At 41.2% G+C, this 19,601-nt stretch overlaps 1 protein-coding gene across 12 annotated transcripts in view; it reads left to right on the top strand.

The window, feature by feature from the left end:
• TPK1 (thiamin pyrophosphokinase 1) overlaps positions 1-19,601 on the top strand; it is a 354,405-nt gene that overhangs the window by 208,365 nt on the left and 126,439 nt on the right. For 11 of the 12 annotated variants that reach the window (XM_058723961.1, XM_058723966.1, XM_058723964.1 and 8 more), the window contains one exon: positions 7,803-7,949. The exons of the other annotated variant lie outside the window; for it this stretch is intronic. In XM_058723961.1, the coding sequence (XP_058579944.1) occupies positions 7,803-7,949 (147 nt within the window). The remainder of the gene's footprint in view (positions 1-7,802; positions 7,950-19,601) is intronic. 12 annotated transcript variants of the gene reach the window in all.

A 19,601-nucleotide genomic window follows, 5' to 3' on the forward strand; every position in this document is an offset into this window, starting at 1 on the left:
CTACTTTTTCTAGAATGGGCTCTGGAAGTAGCTGTAGCTGTCCTCACTGCTTTTTGCTGTTTTTAGATTTGTGCTGTCCAAAACTCTAACCACTAGTCACTTGAGTACTTGAAACGTAGCTGATTCAAATTGAGATGTGTTATTAGTGTGAAATACATTCAGGATTTTGGAGACCAAGCATGGAAAAAAAATGTAAAATATTTTGTTATTTTTACCAGCTTTATTGAGATATAACTGACATATAATAATGTATCAGTTTAAGGTGTACAGCATGATTTTGACACACACATGTAGTACAAAATGATTAGCATAGTAGAGTTGGCTAACACCTCCATTACCCCACATAATTACCTCTTATTGTGTTTTGAGTTTTTCATATGGTGAGAACATTTAAGGCTTATTCTCTTCACAGCTTTCAAGTATGTAATACAATATTGGTAACTTCAGTCACCATGCAGTGTAGTAGATCCCAAGAACTTACTCATCTGATAACTGGAAGTTTGTGCCCTGTGACCAACATCTTTCATTTCCCCGCCACCAGCCCCTGGCAACCATCACTGTACTCTCTGTTTCTAGGAGTTTGACTTTTTTTAGATTCCACATATGAATGAGATCATGTAGTATTTGTCTTTCCGAGTCTGACTTACTTCATTTAACATAATGCTTTCACGGTCCACCCGTGTAATTCTTACTGGTAGGATTTCCTTTTTTCTGTGGCTGAATAATACTCCATTCTGTGTGTGTGTGTGTGTGTGTCTTTATTCATTCATTGGATACTTAGTTGTTTCTTTACCTCAGCAATTGTGAATAATGCTGCAATGAACATAGGAATGCAGATACCTCTTCAAGATCCTGATTTCATTCTTTTTGGATGTATAATGAGAACTAATTTACATTTCTCTGATGATTAGTGATGTTTGGCATCTTTTCATGTACCTGTTGGCCGTGTGTATGTCTTTAGAATATGGCTAGTCAGCTCCTCTGCCCATTTTTTTATCAGGTTTTTTGGGGTTTTTTTGTTATTGAGTTATGAGTTCCTTATATATTTTGGATATTAATTTCTCATCAGATAAGATGAATTGCAAATATTTTCTTCTTTATGTTGCCTTTTCCTCTTGTGGATTGTTTATTTTGCTCTGCAGAAGCTTTTTAGTTTGATGTAACCACACTTATTTTTGCTTTTTTTGCTTGGGCTTTTAGTGTCCTATCTAAAAAACAGTTGACAAGACCAACATCAAGGGTCTTTTTTCCTATGTTTTCTTCTAGGGATTTTATAGTTTCAAGTCTTACGTTTAAGTCTTCACTTTATTTTGAGTTAATTTTTGTGAGAGGTATAAGATAGGGATTCAATTTTATTCACCTGCATTGATCAGTTTTCCTAACACAGTGTTTTTTTTTTTTAATCTTTTGTTTATTTTTGAGAGAGCAGGGGAGGGGCAGAGAGAGAGAGGGACAGAAGATCTGAAGCGGGCTCTGGGCTGACAGCAGTGAGCCTGATACGGGGCTTGGACTCACAAACGGCGAGATCATGACCTGAGCCAAAGGTGGACACTCAGTTGACTGAGCTACCCAAATGCCCCCTCAGTGTTTTTAACAAAGATTTCATTTTATAATGATATTTTAGATATATTGCATTAAAATCTATTGTAAAATTAATTTTACCTCTTTTTTTAAAAAACTCTTAAAAATGTAGCTGTGAGAGCATTTACAGCTGCCCGTGTGTCTCCCCTTATATCCACGTTGGACAGTGCTTGTTGTATTCCATTCCTCTTTTGCCCTAAAAACTCTAGTTCTCAACCTCATGGCATCATATTTTATCACCCTCATTACTCACTGCTGTGGTCCTCATTGTGGCAGTCCTGGTCGTTTCCCATCATGTCTTGATCAAGTTAACATCTAGGTCACCAGTATTTTTTCCAACAGTATTGTCTCAATTCATGGTAAATTCCGTATATACTTGAATGAACCTTCCAGTACACAGACCTCTTGTTTCCTTAAATGTATCCCGTCTGACTTATTTATTTTTTTAACTATGACAATACCTACACTTTGTTGATACCAAATTTTTATAAACCCTCCCTCATCTCTATTTTGTCCCTTCGACTACCTTTCTTGTTCCCGGACTCCAGCAATTCTTCGACTCCACCAGCACTCTGATCCATTCATTGGTCATGCTCTTTTACTCTCCTTCCATCCTGTTTCAGTCCTCCATATATTCAAAAAATATTTACTGGACACCTCTTACGTGCCATGCTTCATTCTGAGTGGCAGAGATAGAAAATCTCTGCCGTCATGTTGCTTTTAGTCCTCTTGGCGTGACAAATAATAGGACAGGCTAAATTAGTAAGATATTTACCATGGTATTGGATAATAAGAGCTGCCAAGGAGAAAATGTAAGTCAGGAAATGGGGATACGAACCGTTGGCATGGGGGTGGGGAATTTTTAAAAGGATAGCTAGCGAAGAAAGTAAATTGAGTTAGCCGAGTGAGTATCTGGGGCTAATGCATTCTAGGAAAAAAAAAAAAAAAAAAACAACTACAAATGCAAAGTCCTTGGAGTAGTAGTGACTCTGGTGTACTCCAGAAACAGGAAAGAAGTAGGCTGGAGAAGAGAGGAAGAAGGGAAGAGAAGTAGAGGGTAGGATCAGAGAGACAGCTGGATCTCAGATAGGGCAGGGCTTTATAGATCCTAATGGAAAATACTGTAAAATCATTGGAGGATTTTGAGCAGAAGAATGTGATAACCTGACGTTGGAGGCTTGTAGTATTTCGAAGGCCGTCTAATGGTGGCTTACCCCCTCTGACGATTTTGGTGGCTTGAGCCGTACTTGTGATGAGGTTGTAAGCGTTGAGAAGAGGAGAAATTCTGGATACATACTGACTTTGGGAATACATGGATCATGTCATTCCTCTGTGCAAAATAGCTCCCCTTTAATGCCAGTAAGCATCAGGGGCTTAAGAATGTCTTAAGGAGTCTCTGTGAATCTGACACTTACGTTTTACTCTGATTTCTCCTAATTTCTCATTTAATTTTAGCAGCTAGCCCTCTGATAGTCTTTGAAAATGCCTGGGGCCACGTTGCTGCTTCATGGCCTTAGTAAAGCCTGCTGTCTGGAGAATCCTGCCCCAGGTATCCATGCACACGGCCACCTCCCTCTTCTCTTTTGGGTCTTTGTGCTACTCTTACCACTTGTGCAACACGGTCTGCTCTAGCTCCTACTTAAAGACGAAGCATCCTCCCAACCTGTCATTTTTGGTCTCCTTTCTCCTGCTCTGTTATTCTCCAATTTTAGCACTTAACCACCATTTCGCGTCCTAACTAATAGACTGACTATGTATGTCAGTCAGTTGCGTATTATCCTCCACCTGAATGTGAACTCCATGAAGGCAGGGGTTTTTGTCTCCTTTACTGATAATGTCCTGAATGTTTATTATGGTACCTAACACGTGGTAGGTGATGAGTAAATATTACCAGAAGTAGTAGCAAATACGAAATAAGTTAACTCTTTTCAAAAGCCGAGGACTATTTGAACCCTTGCTAAGTAGGAAAGTACTATTTTATAGGAGTTAGATGATGTTAACTTAGCCTCATTAGCTTTTTGCCTCTCTGGTTATTTATTCAGTTTTTCCCAAAGCCTTTATATACTTAAGGGAAGCTCAGTAATTTCTTGTTGTCTACTCTGTTGCAAACACTGCGGCTGGCATCTGGGATACATGAGCCTCCTCTAGGAGGAGAGCTACTGCAGTATATCAACAGTTATAATCAAGTGCACTGGGTGTGTTGTAAAGGATAATTACGTTACTGAAGTCTGGAGTGTTGATGATCCATCTGATCCAGACGCAGAGAAGCATGTGGAATTGAAAGGTTATTATGCTTACAGACCCTGGAGAGGAAGGGGCGTGCCACGCAGGGGGCCACAAGGGAGGAGTGCCAAGTGAGCAGCCTCAATCAAACAGGTCCAGGAGCCGGAGGAGAGAGCGAGGGTCCATGGGAAGTGGCTTACCAGGGGGTCGGGGTTGGGTACACAAGCAAAAGAGTGAGTCAGTTTCATTGGCGTGTTCGAATGTCACTAGGTCACTGTCACGGGAGGGCAAGCAGGGTGAACTTGTGACAGGGACCTGCCTTTATCACTCTGTGCACCTGGTTGCTGGGGCCAGGTTTCACAGCCTGTCTTGTAAGAAGGTGGAGACCTCAGGAAATCAAAAGTTTTAAAAATTTACAATACACTGGGTGATACTAGAAATAAACACACAAGGCTTTGGATCCACAGAGAAAAGGCACCCTGGCAGTCTGTAAACAGTCCATTTCAGATTGAATGCTTTCCCAGTGGCATTGTAGTCCTAAAGACAGAAGTCTGGCCTCTTAAAACCTAGGTAAGTGTGCAGGGCTGGTGTCTGTCTCCCTCCTATCTCTGTGAATATCAGACGCCCTACTTACAGCCAGAGCCAGAACCCTCCCCCACCCAGCCTGCAGCCTGCATTGAACCTCTAATGTTTTTAATCAGTCTTGCTAAGTACTTCCTGTAGGGAGAATGAGTAGTGATGAGAAGTAATCTTGCGGCTTCTTTATTCTGAAAAATTCAATCACTGATCTACAGATACTGCTTCTTCATCATGATACCCCAGTGTAGAAGATGGGGATTAAATTTCAGCCTTAAAGGTTGTGGGATCCCTCAAGGCTTAGAGTATGGTAATGAAAAATTGAGAACCTAAAAAAGGGATTCCAGAATCTGCATAGTGAATAAACTCTCACCAGGCCTTGCTTCTGATGTGAATTTAGGATTATGTGCATAGGAATATGCCATGTGCTTTTCGCTGGAGCCTTAGTGCTTTGTCTGTATTTCACATGTAACTCCTTTTCATGTCTTTTTCTTCAGTTTCAAACAAATTCTCTTTAGTTTCTTGAGGTCATGTGTGATTTCTGGGCCTTTCTTCACTGGTCTTACTAAGTATGTAAGTACTAGGAAGGCCTCCTGGTTACAATTAGAAGCCATTGACCTGACTCGATACTCTAAACAGAAGCTGTCTCCTTGGCAGGTCTATGCCTGGTTGCTTACCAGTGACCCCCTGCCTCTGAAGGTGAGCGCATGTCCCTGTCTTTGCCTTTGTATTCAGAGTAATACATGTTTCCCAGGATCCATGGTCTTCCTGACCCCAACTCTAATTCTTTGAGTTCTTGAAAGATCTCCAAAACTAGTTATTAGGTCCTACACATGGGTGGTACGCTTGTCTTAAAATATGCTGACTTGAGCATGAAGCCACCTTATCTAAAGTAAAAATTCCCGTTCTTCCTACACTCCGGTAAAGTCAGAAATAAGAAATTCATTTCAAATGTCTTGGCTCTTGTATGTAATTTTCCTTTTGTGCTTTTGTGGGACCGCATTCTGATTTACATGTTCTCACAGTATGGCAGTGAATCTGTTTCTTTCTTACGTGGATGTGTCCTTTCTTACAGTGTCTCCACTTACTTATTCATCAAACACTTTGCTGTCTTGTGTTAGGCATTGTTACCCGGGCTGTCACATTGGAACCAGAGGACACAGCCTTTGGCTTCGTGGACTATTAGACCACTTATTGTTCCTCTAAGAACCATACGGGTCATATTGGTGCTTGGTTAACATACTATTCTTTTAAAATCATGGTGTCTTGGGGCGCCTGGGTGGCTCAGTCGGTTGAGCGTCCGACTTCGGCTCAGGTCACAATCTCGTGGTATGTGAGTTCGAGCCCCGCGTGGGGCTCTGTGCTGACCGCTCAGAGCCTGGAGCCTGTTTCAGATTCTGTGTCTCCCTCTCTCTCTGACCCTCCCCCGTTCATGCTCTGTCTCTCTCTGTCTCAAAAATAAATAAACGTTAAAAAAAAATTAAAAAAATTAAAAAAAAAATCATGGTGTCTTGGGGCACCTGGGTGGCCCAGTTGGTTGAGTGTCCAACTCTTGATTTTGCCTCAGGTCATGATCTCAGGTTCCTGAGTTCGAGCCCCACTTCTGGCTCTGCACTGACTGCTCAGAACCTGCTTGGGGCATTTTCTCTCTCTGTGTCTCTCTCCCCCTTCTCTCACTCATACGTGCTCTTTCTCAAAGTAAATAAATTTTAAAATAAACAAATAAAAATAAAATCATGGCGTCCCTCTGACGAAATGTTATTTAAGCCTTTTTCTCATGAACTATTGTAAAAACCTGAAAACCAATACTCCCAATATTTTTAATTAAAAAAAAATTTTTAATGTTTATTTGTTTTTGAGAACAAGAGAGACAGAGCACAAGCAGGGGAGGGGCAGAGAGAGAGGGAAACACAGAATCCAAAGCAGGCTCCAGACTCTGAGCTGTCAGCACAGAATCCAACTCAGGGCTCAAACCCACGAACTGTGAGATCATGACCCAAGCTGAAGTCAGACGCTTAAATTGACTGAGCCATCCCAGTGCCCCCCAATACTCCCTATTTTTCAACGATTTCTGTTTTATTCCAGATAGAGTGATTATTATAGTCAGTTTTTATTGCTTGTAAGGTTTTCTTACAATATTTTAATTAAGTTCTTTAATACTTCCTCTTCCATGATGAATATACCAACTTTGACTATGTTGATGCATTATAAGGTTAGGATGATCACAAGAAGGCAAGTAGGGTCAAGGGAAGAGACAGTGCCTCCAGCTCTGTTCTCCGGGAGCCTTTTGGTACCTGGTCTGTGCAGGAGAAGGTTACTCCACCCCTCTCATTCCTTGCAGCCCGCTTTCACCTTTAGTCTTACATAGAAGGAAAGCAGCACGGTAATTTTATATACAAATATCCTGGAAATATATTTTCAACAAAAGGGGACCCTTTAAATGAATTACACTTTAGTTACAGGAAATGCTATCTTGAAAACATTAAGTGAAAAAATAACATCAAACTACAGGTAACAATCACAAAAATGTTAATATAACTGTAATAATACCAAAAATGATAAAGGCAATAGAAGAGTAGCTAATATTTTTATTTATTTTTAAAGTTTGTTCATTTGTTTGTTTGTTTGTTTGTTTGTTTGTTTTTGTGAGAAAGAAGAGCCGAGCAGAGCGATAGTCCCAAGCAGGCTCTGCATCGCCATGAGGCTCAATCCCACAAACCATGAGATTCTGACCTGAGCCAAAATCAAGAGGAGGACACTCAACAGACTGAGCCACCCAGGCACCCCAGTAGCTAATATTTTTTAAGCAATCGCTATGTCACGAACAGGTTCTAGATGCTTTATACTTAGTTCTTTTAATTACTTCATCAAACCCTACAGCAACCTTATCAGGTGGCAAACACCATCCAACTTTTCCATGTGAGCGTAAAAATGAAGTGCTGAGAGTTTAGGCAACATTACTAGGTTCAGTGAAAAGATGATACCCATCCTCAAGACGCTTGGTTTCTAATGGTGTGACAAAACCTGTGAAACAGGCGTGGTGTCTGTCATGAGCCGTGTGTTACCAGGGAAGACGCCACAGGTTCTCGACGGGATTCCACCAATTGTGAAACCAGAGAAGATTCCACATGGAAGAAACACGTGAACAGAGTTGTAAAGAAAGGACTGCCTAGTTTTTCAGGTGAACAGGCAGATGGGAAAAAGCTAAAAAGAGTTGGTCTCGAAATGGGACCGCCACCCACCAATTATGTGACTATGCACAAGTAGCTTTAATCCTTCATCTGAACAACAGAAATGATATCTACCATTTCTTTATGGCTTATCAAGTAAAATACAGTTGATTGAGAGCTCTTTTTAGTTACTATCCAGTTATTGAAAACTCTTTAAATACGTGACTCTCCCTTTTGCTTCGCCTTGCTTAGGTAGATGTAATTGTGACCTTGGGAGGTCTCGGTGGGCGTTTTGACCAGATCATGGCATCTGTGAGCACCCTGTTCCAAGTTACTTGCATCACTCCTGTGCCGATTATAATAATCCAAGAGGAATCTCTCATCTACCTGCTCCAACCAGTAAGTGAAGAATAAGTATAATGTCAGCACATTGCTTCCATAAAACTTCTAACATTTGAGTAGACTAGAACGAAACATGAGCCTAGCGTGTGTCTTTGAATTTGACACCTGAGGGAAGTTGACCATGTTTGCTTCATTTTATCATGCCCCGAAAAGAAAATCGCATAACTTTTAATTAAATTGACTAAGAATTAAATTTAGCCCTTTTACATTTTGAGCAGCTGAATGTGAATGCCACTTGAGAAACATCTCAACAGAGGAAGCCCAAAGCTTGGCAAATATTTCAATCGGAATTCTCATATATTTTCAGTGCTGTCGTTATAACTGGAAACTGGATTTGATTTTGTTAAGCACTAAAAAAAATTTTTTTTAGCTTTTACTCTTCATAAGTTGCCTGCTTCTTAATTTCACTGCTTCAGAATACATTTCTAATGATCAATGTCATTCACTTCCCCTGATGAATATCATGGAAATTTTCTATCGATCCAGTGCTGAGAACAGAATCCTTATTAAATAAACCAGTTTTAGAAGGTTGATCAGTGGGCTCCTCTAAAAAAGTAATCGTTTGGTAACATTTTTAAAAGAGTGGACAGTTGTTCTTCCTTGCCTCTCACTGTCATGTGCTGCTTACAGCGTTGCTCCTGCCCCATCTGCCAGTCTCCCTCTGCAGCATGCTGTTACCTAGAAATTGTTGTTTGGTTAATAGAGTGGGTATCAGGCACACTCCCTGCTGTTCAACCAGCTTTGCATTCTTTTCTCTGGCTCTTTGTATTGCCTAGCTTTGTTGTTTTCTGGAAAACTTCCTAAGAGGTGTGGAAAGGGAGCTGAAGAATTCAGTTTTCAAACTCCATACTCTACATGGATTTAGTCAACGAACAGTTTATGAAGTGCCTACTCTTTTTTTTTAAATCTTTTTTTAACATTTATTTATTTTCGAGAGACAGAGACAGAGCACAAGCAGGGGAGGGGCAGAGAGAGAGAGAGAGAGAGAGAGAGAGACACAGACAGAATCCGAAGTAGGCTCCGGGCTCTGAGCTGTCAGCACAGAGCCTGATGCAGGGCTCGAACCCATAAGCTGTAAGATCATGACCTGAGCTGAAGTTGGACGCTCAACCGACGGAGCCACCCAGGCGCCCCGGGAGTGCCTGTTTATTGCAGTGCTAGGCAGTTGAGGATTAAAAGAAAATACTGACATGATCTTTGCTCTCTAGCACATGTCCAGTGAAGAAGTCATTAATAAAAACATAAGATGTAAAGCACGAAGATGAAAGATTATATAATTTGATCATACGTACCGTAAGGGAAGTCCACCCAGGGGCACTCACATTTTATTCACTCCGTTAAGTCAACAAATATTTATTGGGTACCTGCTATGTGCCAGGCACTTACCAGGGATACAGAAGCCAACTAAAGAGACAAAAATCCCTTGTTTTCGTGGAACATACATTCTCTTGAGGTTACAGTGCAGCAGAATCCTCCGGGATGAGTGGATGTTTGCTATGGGAGATGATGAGAAAGTCATTTAAGGCAGAAAGGAGCCACTAAAGAAAGGTGGAGGCATAAGGTACATTGTAGGATCTGCAGGTAATTCTGCACAGCAGTGTGGAAGATGCTAGAAGATAAGACTGAAAACTACTTTGATTGTGAAGAGCCTTGAATTCCACACAGTGGAGTGTGGACTTTTTCGCTAGAGGTTATGGGAAGTCATTAATAGATTTCACTTAGTGGTATGATGTGAGCAGATAGGCCTCTTAGATTTCTAATTGTGTATTTGTTAAATACCTATAATTTCCTAACAGTTTCTGAAGGGTTAAAGTTTCTAACATTGTGAATCATTGAGCTTTATTACATTATATATACTATATTGATGATTTGATTGCTAAAGTAGTCAACCGTAACTTGGCTGTATGTAGATATTCTAGTTAATAGATTACAAGTTAGTTGACGCTGTACTAAAATTAAAAAGCAAATTAAAAAATAAAATTGGAAGATTAACTGGTAGAAAACATCATATCTGAAAAATGACTTTTGCTCTTAAGAGCTTTTCAGTGTTTCTGGTATTCCCTACTATTACTGGAATGTGTATAATTTTGGACTTCCTAAAATGCGTTCAGCTTGAGATTCCTTGGATTTCCGCCCTCTGCGGATGCTGTCTGTCGTCCATTTGGGAAAGGAAAGTCTCAGCCGTTATTGTTTCCACATTGTCTCCGCCCTGTTGTCCTTCTCCCTTCCTCTGTAACTCTGCTTAACTGTACCTAGGATGCTCTAATTGTCTCATGTCCATCTCAGCACATCTATTTCATACTTTCTCTGCCGTAACCTCTCTGGGCTTCACTCGGAAGCTCATCACCTGTGTTCCACATCACCCTTCTGCTCAGCCATGTCTGTTTTGCTGCTAAAACCATCCACGGTGTTTAAAATTCCTGCCATGATTCTTCTTTCTTGCATGCCTGTCCTCTCGTCACTGTTTCAAGATTCTTTCTTAAAACATAATTGTCATACTTATTTTATGGTCAAGAATAATTCTAGTACCTGTAGTTCTTTGTAAGCCCGCCGTCCTTTGTATTCATTTTTGCTTCTATGTTTTGTCAACTCGATTCCTTCTGTGTGTTGTGAATTTTGGCGATGACCTTATATTTCTGGGAACTTTACCTGTGGGAATTGTTTGAAGTGTGAGTTAAAAGTGAGTCCAAGGGGGAGTTTAGAGCAGACTCCCAACCCAGTTATTCACAGGCATTAACAACTCAGGACATCTTGCTGGAGACTTTTTGACCATCTAGGTGGTGTGAATTCTGAAGGCAGTATGTCGCGAGTTTGACTTCCGGTTACAGGTGCTCACGGGAGACTTGCTCCCTCTTCTCAGCTACAGGGTGCCTGGGTTTCGTCAGGGTTTTCCTGGCGGTCCAGTGGAAGTGTTATTTGTATTCATCTTACACTGAGAGTCTCTGCCTTATCTGGTGCATTCTCCTGCGCTCACACCTTGAGCAGGCCTTGGGCTTTGTCTCCTGATGACTTTCTGTACTTGGATGTCTTGGAAACCAAAGCTCAAGTTCATCGGCTTTGGGAAACACCAAGTATTTCAGAGGTGAAAGTTAGGTGTGGTTTTCAGTCCAACCTTAGTTTTTGGCTTCTGAGTATTCTTAAAACAAAAGAAAAAAAACAGATGTTTGATGCATTTTAAAAGATTCTTTTTAATTTTTTTCTAGCACTTTTTATTGCTTTAAGTTGGTCAGGATGCTAATTTATCATAGTGTCTCTGTAAGGCAGGTCTTACCCTGCCTGTGTTGCAGGAATAATTAACTCCCAATCTCAGAGGTTTAACTGAGATTGAGTTTTTAAAGTTTATTTTCTCATCAGTACCTGGTCTGGTTTCAGCGGCTTCCTCCATTTTATATCTAAGCCAACTGGAAGAAATTGCAGCATCTGGAGGAAAAGATTGCTAGAAAGTGGCACTGCATGTTTTTAAAGGCCAGGCCTGGCCATGTTTATATCACCTTTGGTGGGAATACAGTGACACTCCCCAGCCCACTGCAAGGCCTTCTGAGAAAGGAAGGCGGTGGTCGGGGAAAGGAATCGCTTTGTGAGCACAGAGCGCGGTCTCTCTCAAACCGCCAGCAACTGAAGTTGGGGATGAAAAGTCTGGAATCATGACCTTAGATCATTTCTTGGAGTATAATTTTTTTCTCATTTACACGATATGTTAAACTTTGATTAGTTGTTAAAACAGAATCCTCCTGGGGCACTTGGGTGGCTCAGTCAGTTGAATGTCCAGCTGTGGCTCAGGTCATGATCTCACGGTCTGTAAGTTCAAGCCCCACATCAGGCTCTGTGCTGACAGCTCAGAGCCTGGAGCCTGCTTTAGATCCTGTGTTTCCCTCTCTCTCTCTGCCCCTTCCTCACTTTTGCTCTGTCTCTCTCACTCTTTCTCTCAAAAATAAATAAACATTAAAAAAATAAAATAAAATGAAAACAGAATCCTCAGTTCTCCAAACATAATTATCATTGCAATTGTACCTGTATAGTCTACATGCCCCAAAACAATGCCTTCTGGATTCTCTTTCTGGTCATTGTAATTGTGTCTCATTTGCCTCTCCTAAGAAAGAATTATTACGTAGTGTGGGGCACAAAGCTCTGCATGATCACACCCCCTGTCATGTAGAGGGGTGACAGTATTTACCATAGACTTCACCTCTTGCTTTACCAGTCCTGGCTTTGCTCCTGTTTGGCACTCAGTTCCAGAGACATCTTCCCAGAGACACATACTAGGTTCCTGCTTTTCAGTTGCTTTTAGGAAGAGACCACTAAGACAATTTAGTGATATAAATGCAAAAGTCAAAATGAGTGTGTTTGAGAGTTTAGGATATGAACCAATCTTATGTTGTATTGTATATATTGTATATATATTGTATCCATGATCCCTCCCTGACTTGAGCTCTGTCTTTTTCTCTCTCTCTCTTTCAAAACTAAATAAACATTTTAAAAAAATTTAAAAACTAGGGGCGCCTGGGTGGCTCTGTCGGTTACTTAACCAACTTCAGCTCAGGTCATGATCTCACAGTCTGTGAGTTTGAGCCCCACGTCGGGCTCTGTGCTGACAGCTCAGAGCCTGGAGCCTGTTTCGGATTCTGTGTCTCCCTTTCTCTCTGACCCTCCCCTGTTCATGCTCTGTCTCTCTCTGTCTCAAAAATAAATAAACATTAAAAAATTTTAAAATAAACGATGTCTATAGTTACTATTCGTTAACAGGATTGATCATAATCATCATCACGATGGACAGAAGAAACCTCATAACTTGAAATTGAAACTGTTTTCAAATATTGTGGAACTAGGGCCCAAGAAAATCAATCCGGTATGCTTCAGTGCCAAATAAAGAATGGTTAAAATTTTTTTAATGTATTTTTTTAATTGAAAGTCAACAAATAGCTGTTTTTGAAAAGGAAGTTAACTTTGGGGCTTTTACAAGAAGCATCTAATTTGAGCTTCATAACAATACCACAAGGAAAGCAGGACAGATAGGACTCTATGCTTTCTACTACATTACATTTCTTCTTTCTTGGGGCTAGTGGACTAACAAGCAAATAGCGAGCTCTTTTTAAAAACTTTCTTTTTTAATGTTTACCTATTTTTGAGGGAGAGAGAGAGAGCGAGAGAGCATGAGCAGTGGGGTTGGGGGGGCAGGAGCAGAGAGAGAGAGAAACAGAATTGAACCAGGCTCTGGGCTCTGAGCTGTCAACACAGAGCCCATCGTGGGGCTCGAACTCAAGAACTGTGAGATCGTGACCTGAGCCAAAGTCGGATGCTTAACCGACTGAGCCACCCAGGCACCCCAACAAATAGTGAACTCTTAGAACTAGTTACAGTTCATAGGCTGGTGATTATCCATAAACAGTGTTTTACTGAGTGGCCAGTTGATGTGTGTATATAGGGCTGTGTGTGTGTGTGTGTGTGCGTGTGTGTGTGTGTATGTGTATGTATGTATTATCCACAACATTATTTTCAATGAGATAAATTTGAGGTACACTTTAAGGGTATATCCCACCTTGTACCCCTAAATTAAAAATAACTGAATTTTCTTCAAGTATGACAAAATCTACATACAACAAGAATTTTTATCATTTAAGAAGATTAAGATTACCTTTGAGCTTTGCTAAAATACATCAAAAATGGTAAAAATTCAATGTAAGTGTTAATTATTATGAGTATTATTTTTCAGAGCAGTGTTTTCTAGAATTGATTCTATAACTATAGATTGTCTGACATTGAAGATAATAGGAGACATGAGACATGGGAACTGTTTTTTTTGATACTTGTTTTGGTGCTGTGCTAGGCTAAGAGAACTCATCTGTGTGGTTTTTTTTAATGTCTGTTTTTGAGAGAGAGTGACTGAGTGTGGGTGGGGGAAGGGCAGAGAGAGAGAGAGAATGGGACACAGAATCTGAAGCAGGCTCCAGGCTCTGAGCTGTCAGCACAGAGCCCAATGTGGGGCTTGAACTCATGAACCTTGAGATCATTCCCTGAGCCTAAGTCAGACGCTTAACTGACTGAGCCCCCCAGGTGCCCCTCATCTGTGTCTGTTAAGTGGCTAGGATAGCCGTAGACCATGGGACTATAAAACATGCCTTTTTTGATCTTTATTAAAAAGCCACCCCAACCCTCAAATCATCTTAGCATTCCTGTAATAATCTACGTGTGAGACTCTCGAGACTGTTATATAAATAAGTAAGCATCCTTCATTCATGGTTTTTAGGGGCTGACCTATGTGTCCAGGAGCAGTTGCCTTAGGGTTGTCAGGGTTGGTCCAGCCTGAAGTCTTTGGTCTACATTCTCTTTTGAGTCCCCTTTCTCTGACTCATTTTGTTTACTACAAATTGAATTTTAAAACAAGGAGACAATAGTGTAGTTCCAGATCTTTATGTAGATATTTATATATATGGGCAAATGTTTGAAATTTTTTAGCTGGTTGAGTTTTAAACATATAATGTCTTTGATATTATGTTTTGACATACCTCACTTGCTGTGGGTCAGAGTGTCATCATGAGTGAAAGCCTCAGTAGGGAGCATTTACTTTGAAGGAATGTTCAGTCTGCCAGTTTTTAAATAGAAAATTAAAAATAGAATGCATAATGGCTCCTCCCTTAAAAGTAAGCGTTCCTCTTTTACTTCCAAAAATATCTTCTTAATAAGGCATTACGACCTTTTACGAGCAGAAGGTTTTATGAAATCAGCGAGAGACATTTTCTACATGAAACACCACTGATATCAATTACCAGCGAGACTATATTCCTTATGAAGACAGTTGGGTGCTCCCAGCCATCTTTGTCATGCTAACCATGCAGTGTGGACGGTTCCGGGTTTCTCATACATACTTTCTCATTTTCTGGTCCTGTGCTTCTCAGGAGTACAGAAACATTAGCTTCTGTACACTGAGCATAAATTATCTTTTATCTGCAAGTTTTATGGCAGTTGGTAATACAAGTTAATAGGATTTATGACCAAGAAATGAGATGTCCAAGAGTTAATAAGGCGTGCCTTATACATTATCCTAAACCTTGTTCAATGATTCCTAGTCAGGATTCCAGTATCTGATGCCGGGGAATGGTGTCACAGAGCCGACTTCTAAATATGTTGTAAATATTTCTTCCTCATGATCTCCGTCATGTTTACTGCTGCTTGTTTTTTCTCCCACTAGAACAATCACTTGCTGTTTAAATTTCTGACATTTTACACATTAGACGTTTGCAGTGCCGGTAATGAATATGATAGAAATATGTTAAGAGTCTGATGGAAGCTGGATATCCATGATGTGACTTTGCCATGCATGGTGGTTTCTGCTGAGGACTTGAGGGTGTGGGATGTCCACCCACATGTACACGTGTCCAGGATCATCTCATCAGTGTCCACACCAGAGAAGTGATTCTCAGAATATAAACTATATGGTAGCATAGAACCGTTAAATATTAGTGTAAATAGTATAAAACCATAAAGATCGTTTTATGGATGAGTAATTGCAAGGACTTTAAGTGATTTGCCCAAGGTCATACACAGCGTTTCTTTGAAGGAAAAATGATCCTGAAAATGCACCTCAGGCAGCAGTGGTCTGAAAAGGGCCACCAGGCATTTCCTTTCTACGGACGGGCTGCCACATTGAGCCCTCTAGTTCCTCTTCCATAGGGCAAATTGCCAACACCCGTTCCTTCCTCTGCCTTCCGCCCACCTAAGCTTGCTTTTCTGGGAAAGTTCTGCCACTCAGTGTCTGACCTAAACACTCGATACCTTTGAACCGTGTCCTTGCATTACTCACTCGTTTTCCCTGGCTTGTCTGCTCTGCTGTGGCAGGCGGCACCTTCTCCACGTGGAAAGCAGACAGAGACACACATCTTCCCGGAGCATCCTCCTCTTTTCCCTCGCTTCAGACCTTGCCTGGCTTTCTAGGGCCCATTCTCTCCTTCTCTTCTCTTCTCCTCTTGTGCTTTTCTTCTGCCCCTCCTCATCGTTTAAAATTATAAATGAAACACCTATCCTGTTCAGAACACTGGGTTAGCCTTATTACGTCATTACGAAAACATGACATTTTAATGTGCACTAAGACAAAAAAATTCTAGAGCTATACAGTTCTCATTTTTCTGAGTGCCCTAATGTCCTCTTTATTTTTATTTTATTTTATTTTTTTTTTAATTTTTTTTTCAACGTTTTTTTTTTTTTTTAATTTATTTTTGGGACAGAGAGAGACAGAGCATGAACGGGGGAGGGGCAGAGAGAGAGGGAGACACAGAATCGGAAACAGGCTCCAGGCTCCGAGCCATCAGCCCAGAGCCTGACGCGGGGCTCGAACTCACGGACCGCGAGATCGTGACCTGGCTGAAGTCGGATGCTTAACCGACTGCGCCACCCAGGCGCCCCCCTAATGTCCTCTTTAGATTGCCATAGAAATATTTCCTCTGTGGCTTTATCCCTGTTTAGTTAAGCTTATTTTATGTAACTGAGGAGTTAAACCACACATTCATAATGAGTTTATTTCGTAGATGTTGTGCTCTGTTTTGTTGATTTGTAGCATAGAATATTTCAACAGCAAACATTCTTCAAACGCCATTAGGTAGTGGACACTGTGGTGGGCACTGACAGTGTGGAATTAAAACCCCTTGCTTCTGTTCTACTGCTCACGGTTCAGCAGAAAAGCCAGCAGTATAAATTGCAAGATTCAGAAATCTGTTAGGAGAAAACACTGAGTTAAAAAAAAAAAGTGAAATGTAATATGGGTCGCCTGGGTGGCTCAGTTGTTTAAGCATCCAACTCTTGATTTCGGTTCAGGTTGTGACCTCACGGTCGTGACATCAAGCCCTGCATTGGGCTCTGCACTAGGCATGCAGCCTTCTTAAGATTCTCATCTCTTTCTGCCCTCCCCCTCCAAAAAAATTTTTTTAATTGAAAAAACAACAACAACAACAACAACAACAAAACACTGCTGTGGGGATGACATGGAAAAAGCATCTCATCCAGATTGGGGACAGGTTGGGGACAAGTTGATCATGTAGATAGTTTTCCAGGGGAGGTAATATCTGATGGAGAGGTAGGCAAAGAGATGAATAAAGGGATTAATGTCATGTGCAAGGCAGCCTGAGAGAATTTGGCACATTTGGGGGAACACCGCGTTGCTGGATCCTGGGGAGCCATACGAGATGCAGCTAGAGGTAAGAAAGGTGTAGACCACGAGGGACTTGTTTGCATTCTCAAGAAGATGCTCTTTATATTGATGGCAAAGCTCAGAATATTAAGCATTTTTATTAGGGGAATGGCATTAGATTGCCAGTTAGAAAGTTTAGTTTGGTAGCAATATGGAAGATAAGTTGGTTAGGGAAGGGATGGAGGTCATTCAACTCTGAAATCCAAAACAGACATGGTGCATAAATCAACTTTACTTTGCTGATGGAGTTTCTTGGGATGTGTGGTCCAAAGCCTTCTTTGGAGGAACACAGAGGGAGGAATCAATGTAATGACTAGGATTCTGGATTAGGCAACTGGTTGCTGTCTTTCTTTGAAATTGAGAATATGAGAAGAACAGGTGAAGATGGGAAGCTGGTCAGCCGACGTGGGGACATAAAGAGATTGATCTGTCTTTGAAACTGTGTAGAAGTGCCTTGATATAGATACATCGATATCTATAAAATATATCTCCTTTTAGGCAATTCTTTCTTCCTCCCTCCCTCTCCCTCTGTGTGTGTGTGTGTATGTGTGTGTCCACACACACATACATACACATATGATTTTACTCAATTTATACAAATACACACACACATACATATAGCCTGGCCTAGTGATACACCCTGAGAATCATCAACATATTCATGGCAACTAAAAAGTCAGGAGTGGACCCTTACATCCTGGAAGAAGGTTTGGAGTGAAAAGAGCCATGACAGAGCCCTAGAGAAGAGACAGAATACCTTACAAGAAAAGAAAGAGGAGAACTGAAAGAGTCGTATCATTGAGACCAAGGTAGTTTAGAGTTTCAAGAGACAAGGGAATGTCCACCTAAGGTGTTGAGAATATAAAAGATGTAATAATAAGTTTGACAGCCGAGAAGAAACTTAATCAGGCGGGTTTCGTGGCAAAATAGAGGTAGAAGCCAGATTACCCTGAGTTGATTACTAAGTGGGAAGGAAGGGAGGTAGAAACACATTGCTCTTGGTTTTTACCCTTCTTCACTGTTCACTCAGAGCAGTTGGATTTGGGGGACGAACCTGGGAACTAATGATGGCTTTTAAAATTATTCTGGTGAGGCCTTTTCCAAGTTAAACAAAACCAGAACGTGCATGTTGGGGATGATACGTTTGTTTCCAGGTATGAGCCCAGGTGCAGCCATCATGCTGTATAAGATGGCTGGCACATTGACGGACCCTGATTGTATCACGCTGTGCTGGCGAAGTACTTTTCAACCTATTTCAGGTCCATCTTCTCTTCCTGGCCCGTCCCCAGCTCTGCAGTCTTGGGGCGCCCTTCCCCTCCTCCTCTGTGTGGGCACCTTGGTCTGAGCCCAAGTAGGAAGCTTTGAGTTTGACTTATCGGTGTCCCTCTTTCTGGTCTGTCGTCTTCTCAGTGTTATACAGCCTAGGGAAACTGACCACAACCACTGTTTTCCTGTGCCAAACATGATCTTTTAGTCACTCACTTAAAGCCCTACTCAAATTTTCTGACTCCTACACAGAATTTCCAAGTAAGCCTTCATGCACTCCCCTCATCTGGGTCATTTTCATTGCTTTTTAAAGACTTTGTTTCTCCTACAGGCCCTAAACAGTCTATCCATAAAACAAAATTTACTAAGTTATAACTTCTCTCATTTTCTAAACCTTAAAAAATTTACAATTGCATTTTTATGATCCAGGATGAAATAATGATCACACCTAGTTCAGCTGATGCTAGCCAAATCCAAATACATAGAAATGTGCCACTCCCTTTATCAACAGTATTCATAGTCCCCTCCTCTTGTAAAATACATGTGGCTGGGCGTCCCAGGCTGTGACTGAGTCCACTTACTTCCCTATTGACATGTACTTTCTTCCTAGTTGGTTGAAAGCTCATTTGGGGGAATGATTGATGCTTTGAGAGGCTACAGGTGCATTTCTACCCTCGAGCAAATGGATGAGGATGATGGTGGCAGGGGTGGTAGGTTTCAAGGCAACCTGGATATATGGTGAAGTCTCAAAGGGAAAGGCCGGAAGTAACAGCCTGATGCCCATACAGCTTACAAGTTCTTTGACCTTAGAGTAGTGTTTCACTCTGGGGAGTGGGGGGAGGGGGTTATGGAAAGATGCCCAGCAGCAAAAACCTACGGTTGATCCCTCAGTGATTCCAAAGGAGCACGGGAGGAAATAGCAAATTCAGTCTCTGGGGACTGTTTAAAAACTTACTTGAACATTGCCTTTTCATTTTCAACCATGGGTGACAGAGAATCATTTTTGGAGGCTTGATGCAATCCATAAGAGTGCCGTGTGTGGGTAAAACAATAGAAAAGACCGCGTCAGCGTTTGTCTGAGCTCTGTCATCGTAATTTATCATAATCCAATTGTAGGTAAAGTAATGGAATATCGGACGCAAGGTGTCCTGGTTTCCTTTATCTCCCCTTCCACGGTCCTCTGTGGCAAGGACACGAGTACATTG

The sequence above is a fragment of the Neofelis nebulosa genome, chromosome 4, assembly GCF_028018385.1.
Source record: "Neofelis nebulosa isolate mNeoNeb1 chromosome 4, mNeoNeb1.pri, whole genome shotgun sequence".
Classification (NCBI taxonomy): domain Eukaryota; kingdom Metazoa; phylum Chordata; class Mammalia; order Carnivora; family Felidae; genus Neofelis; species Neofelis nebulosa.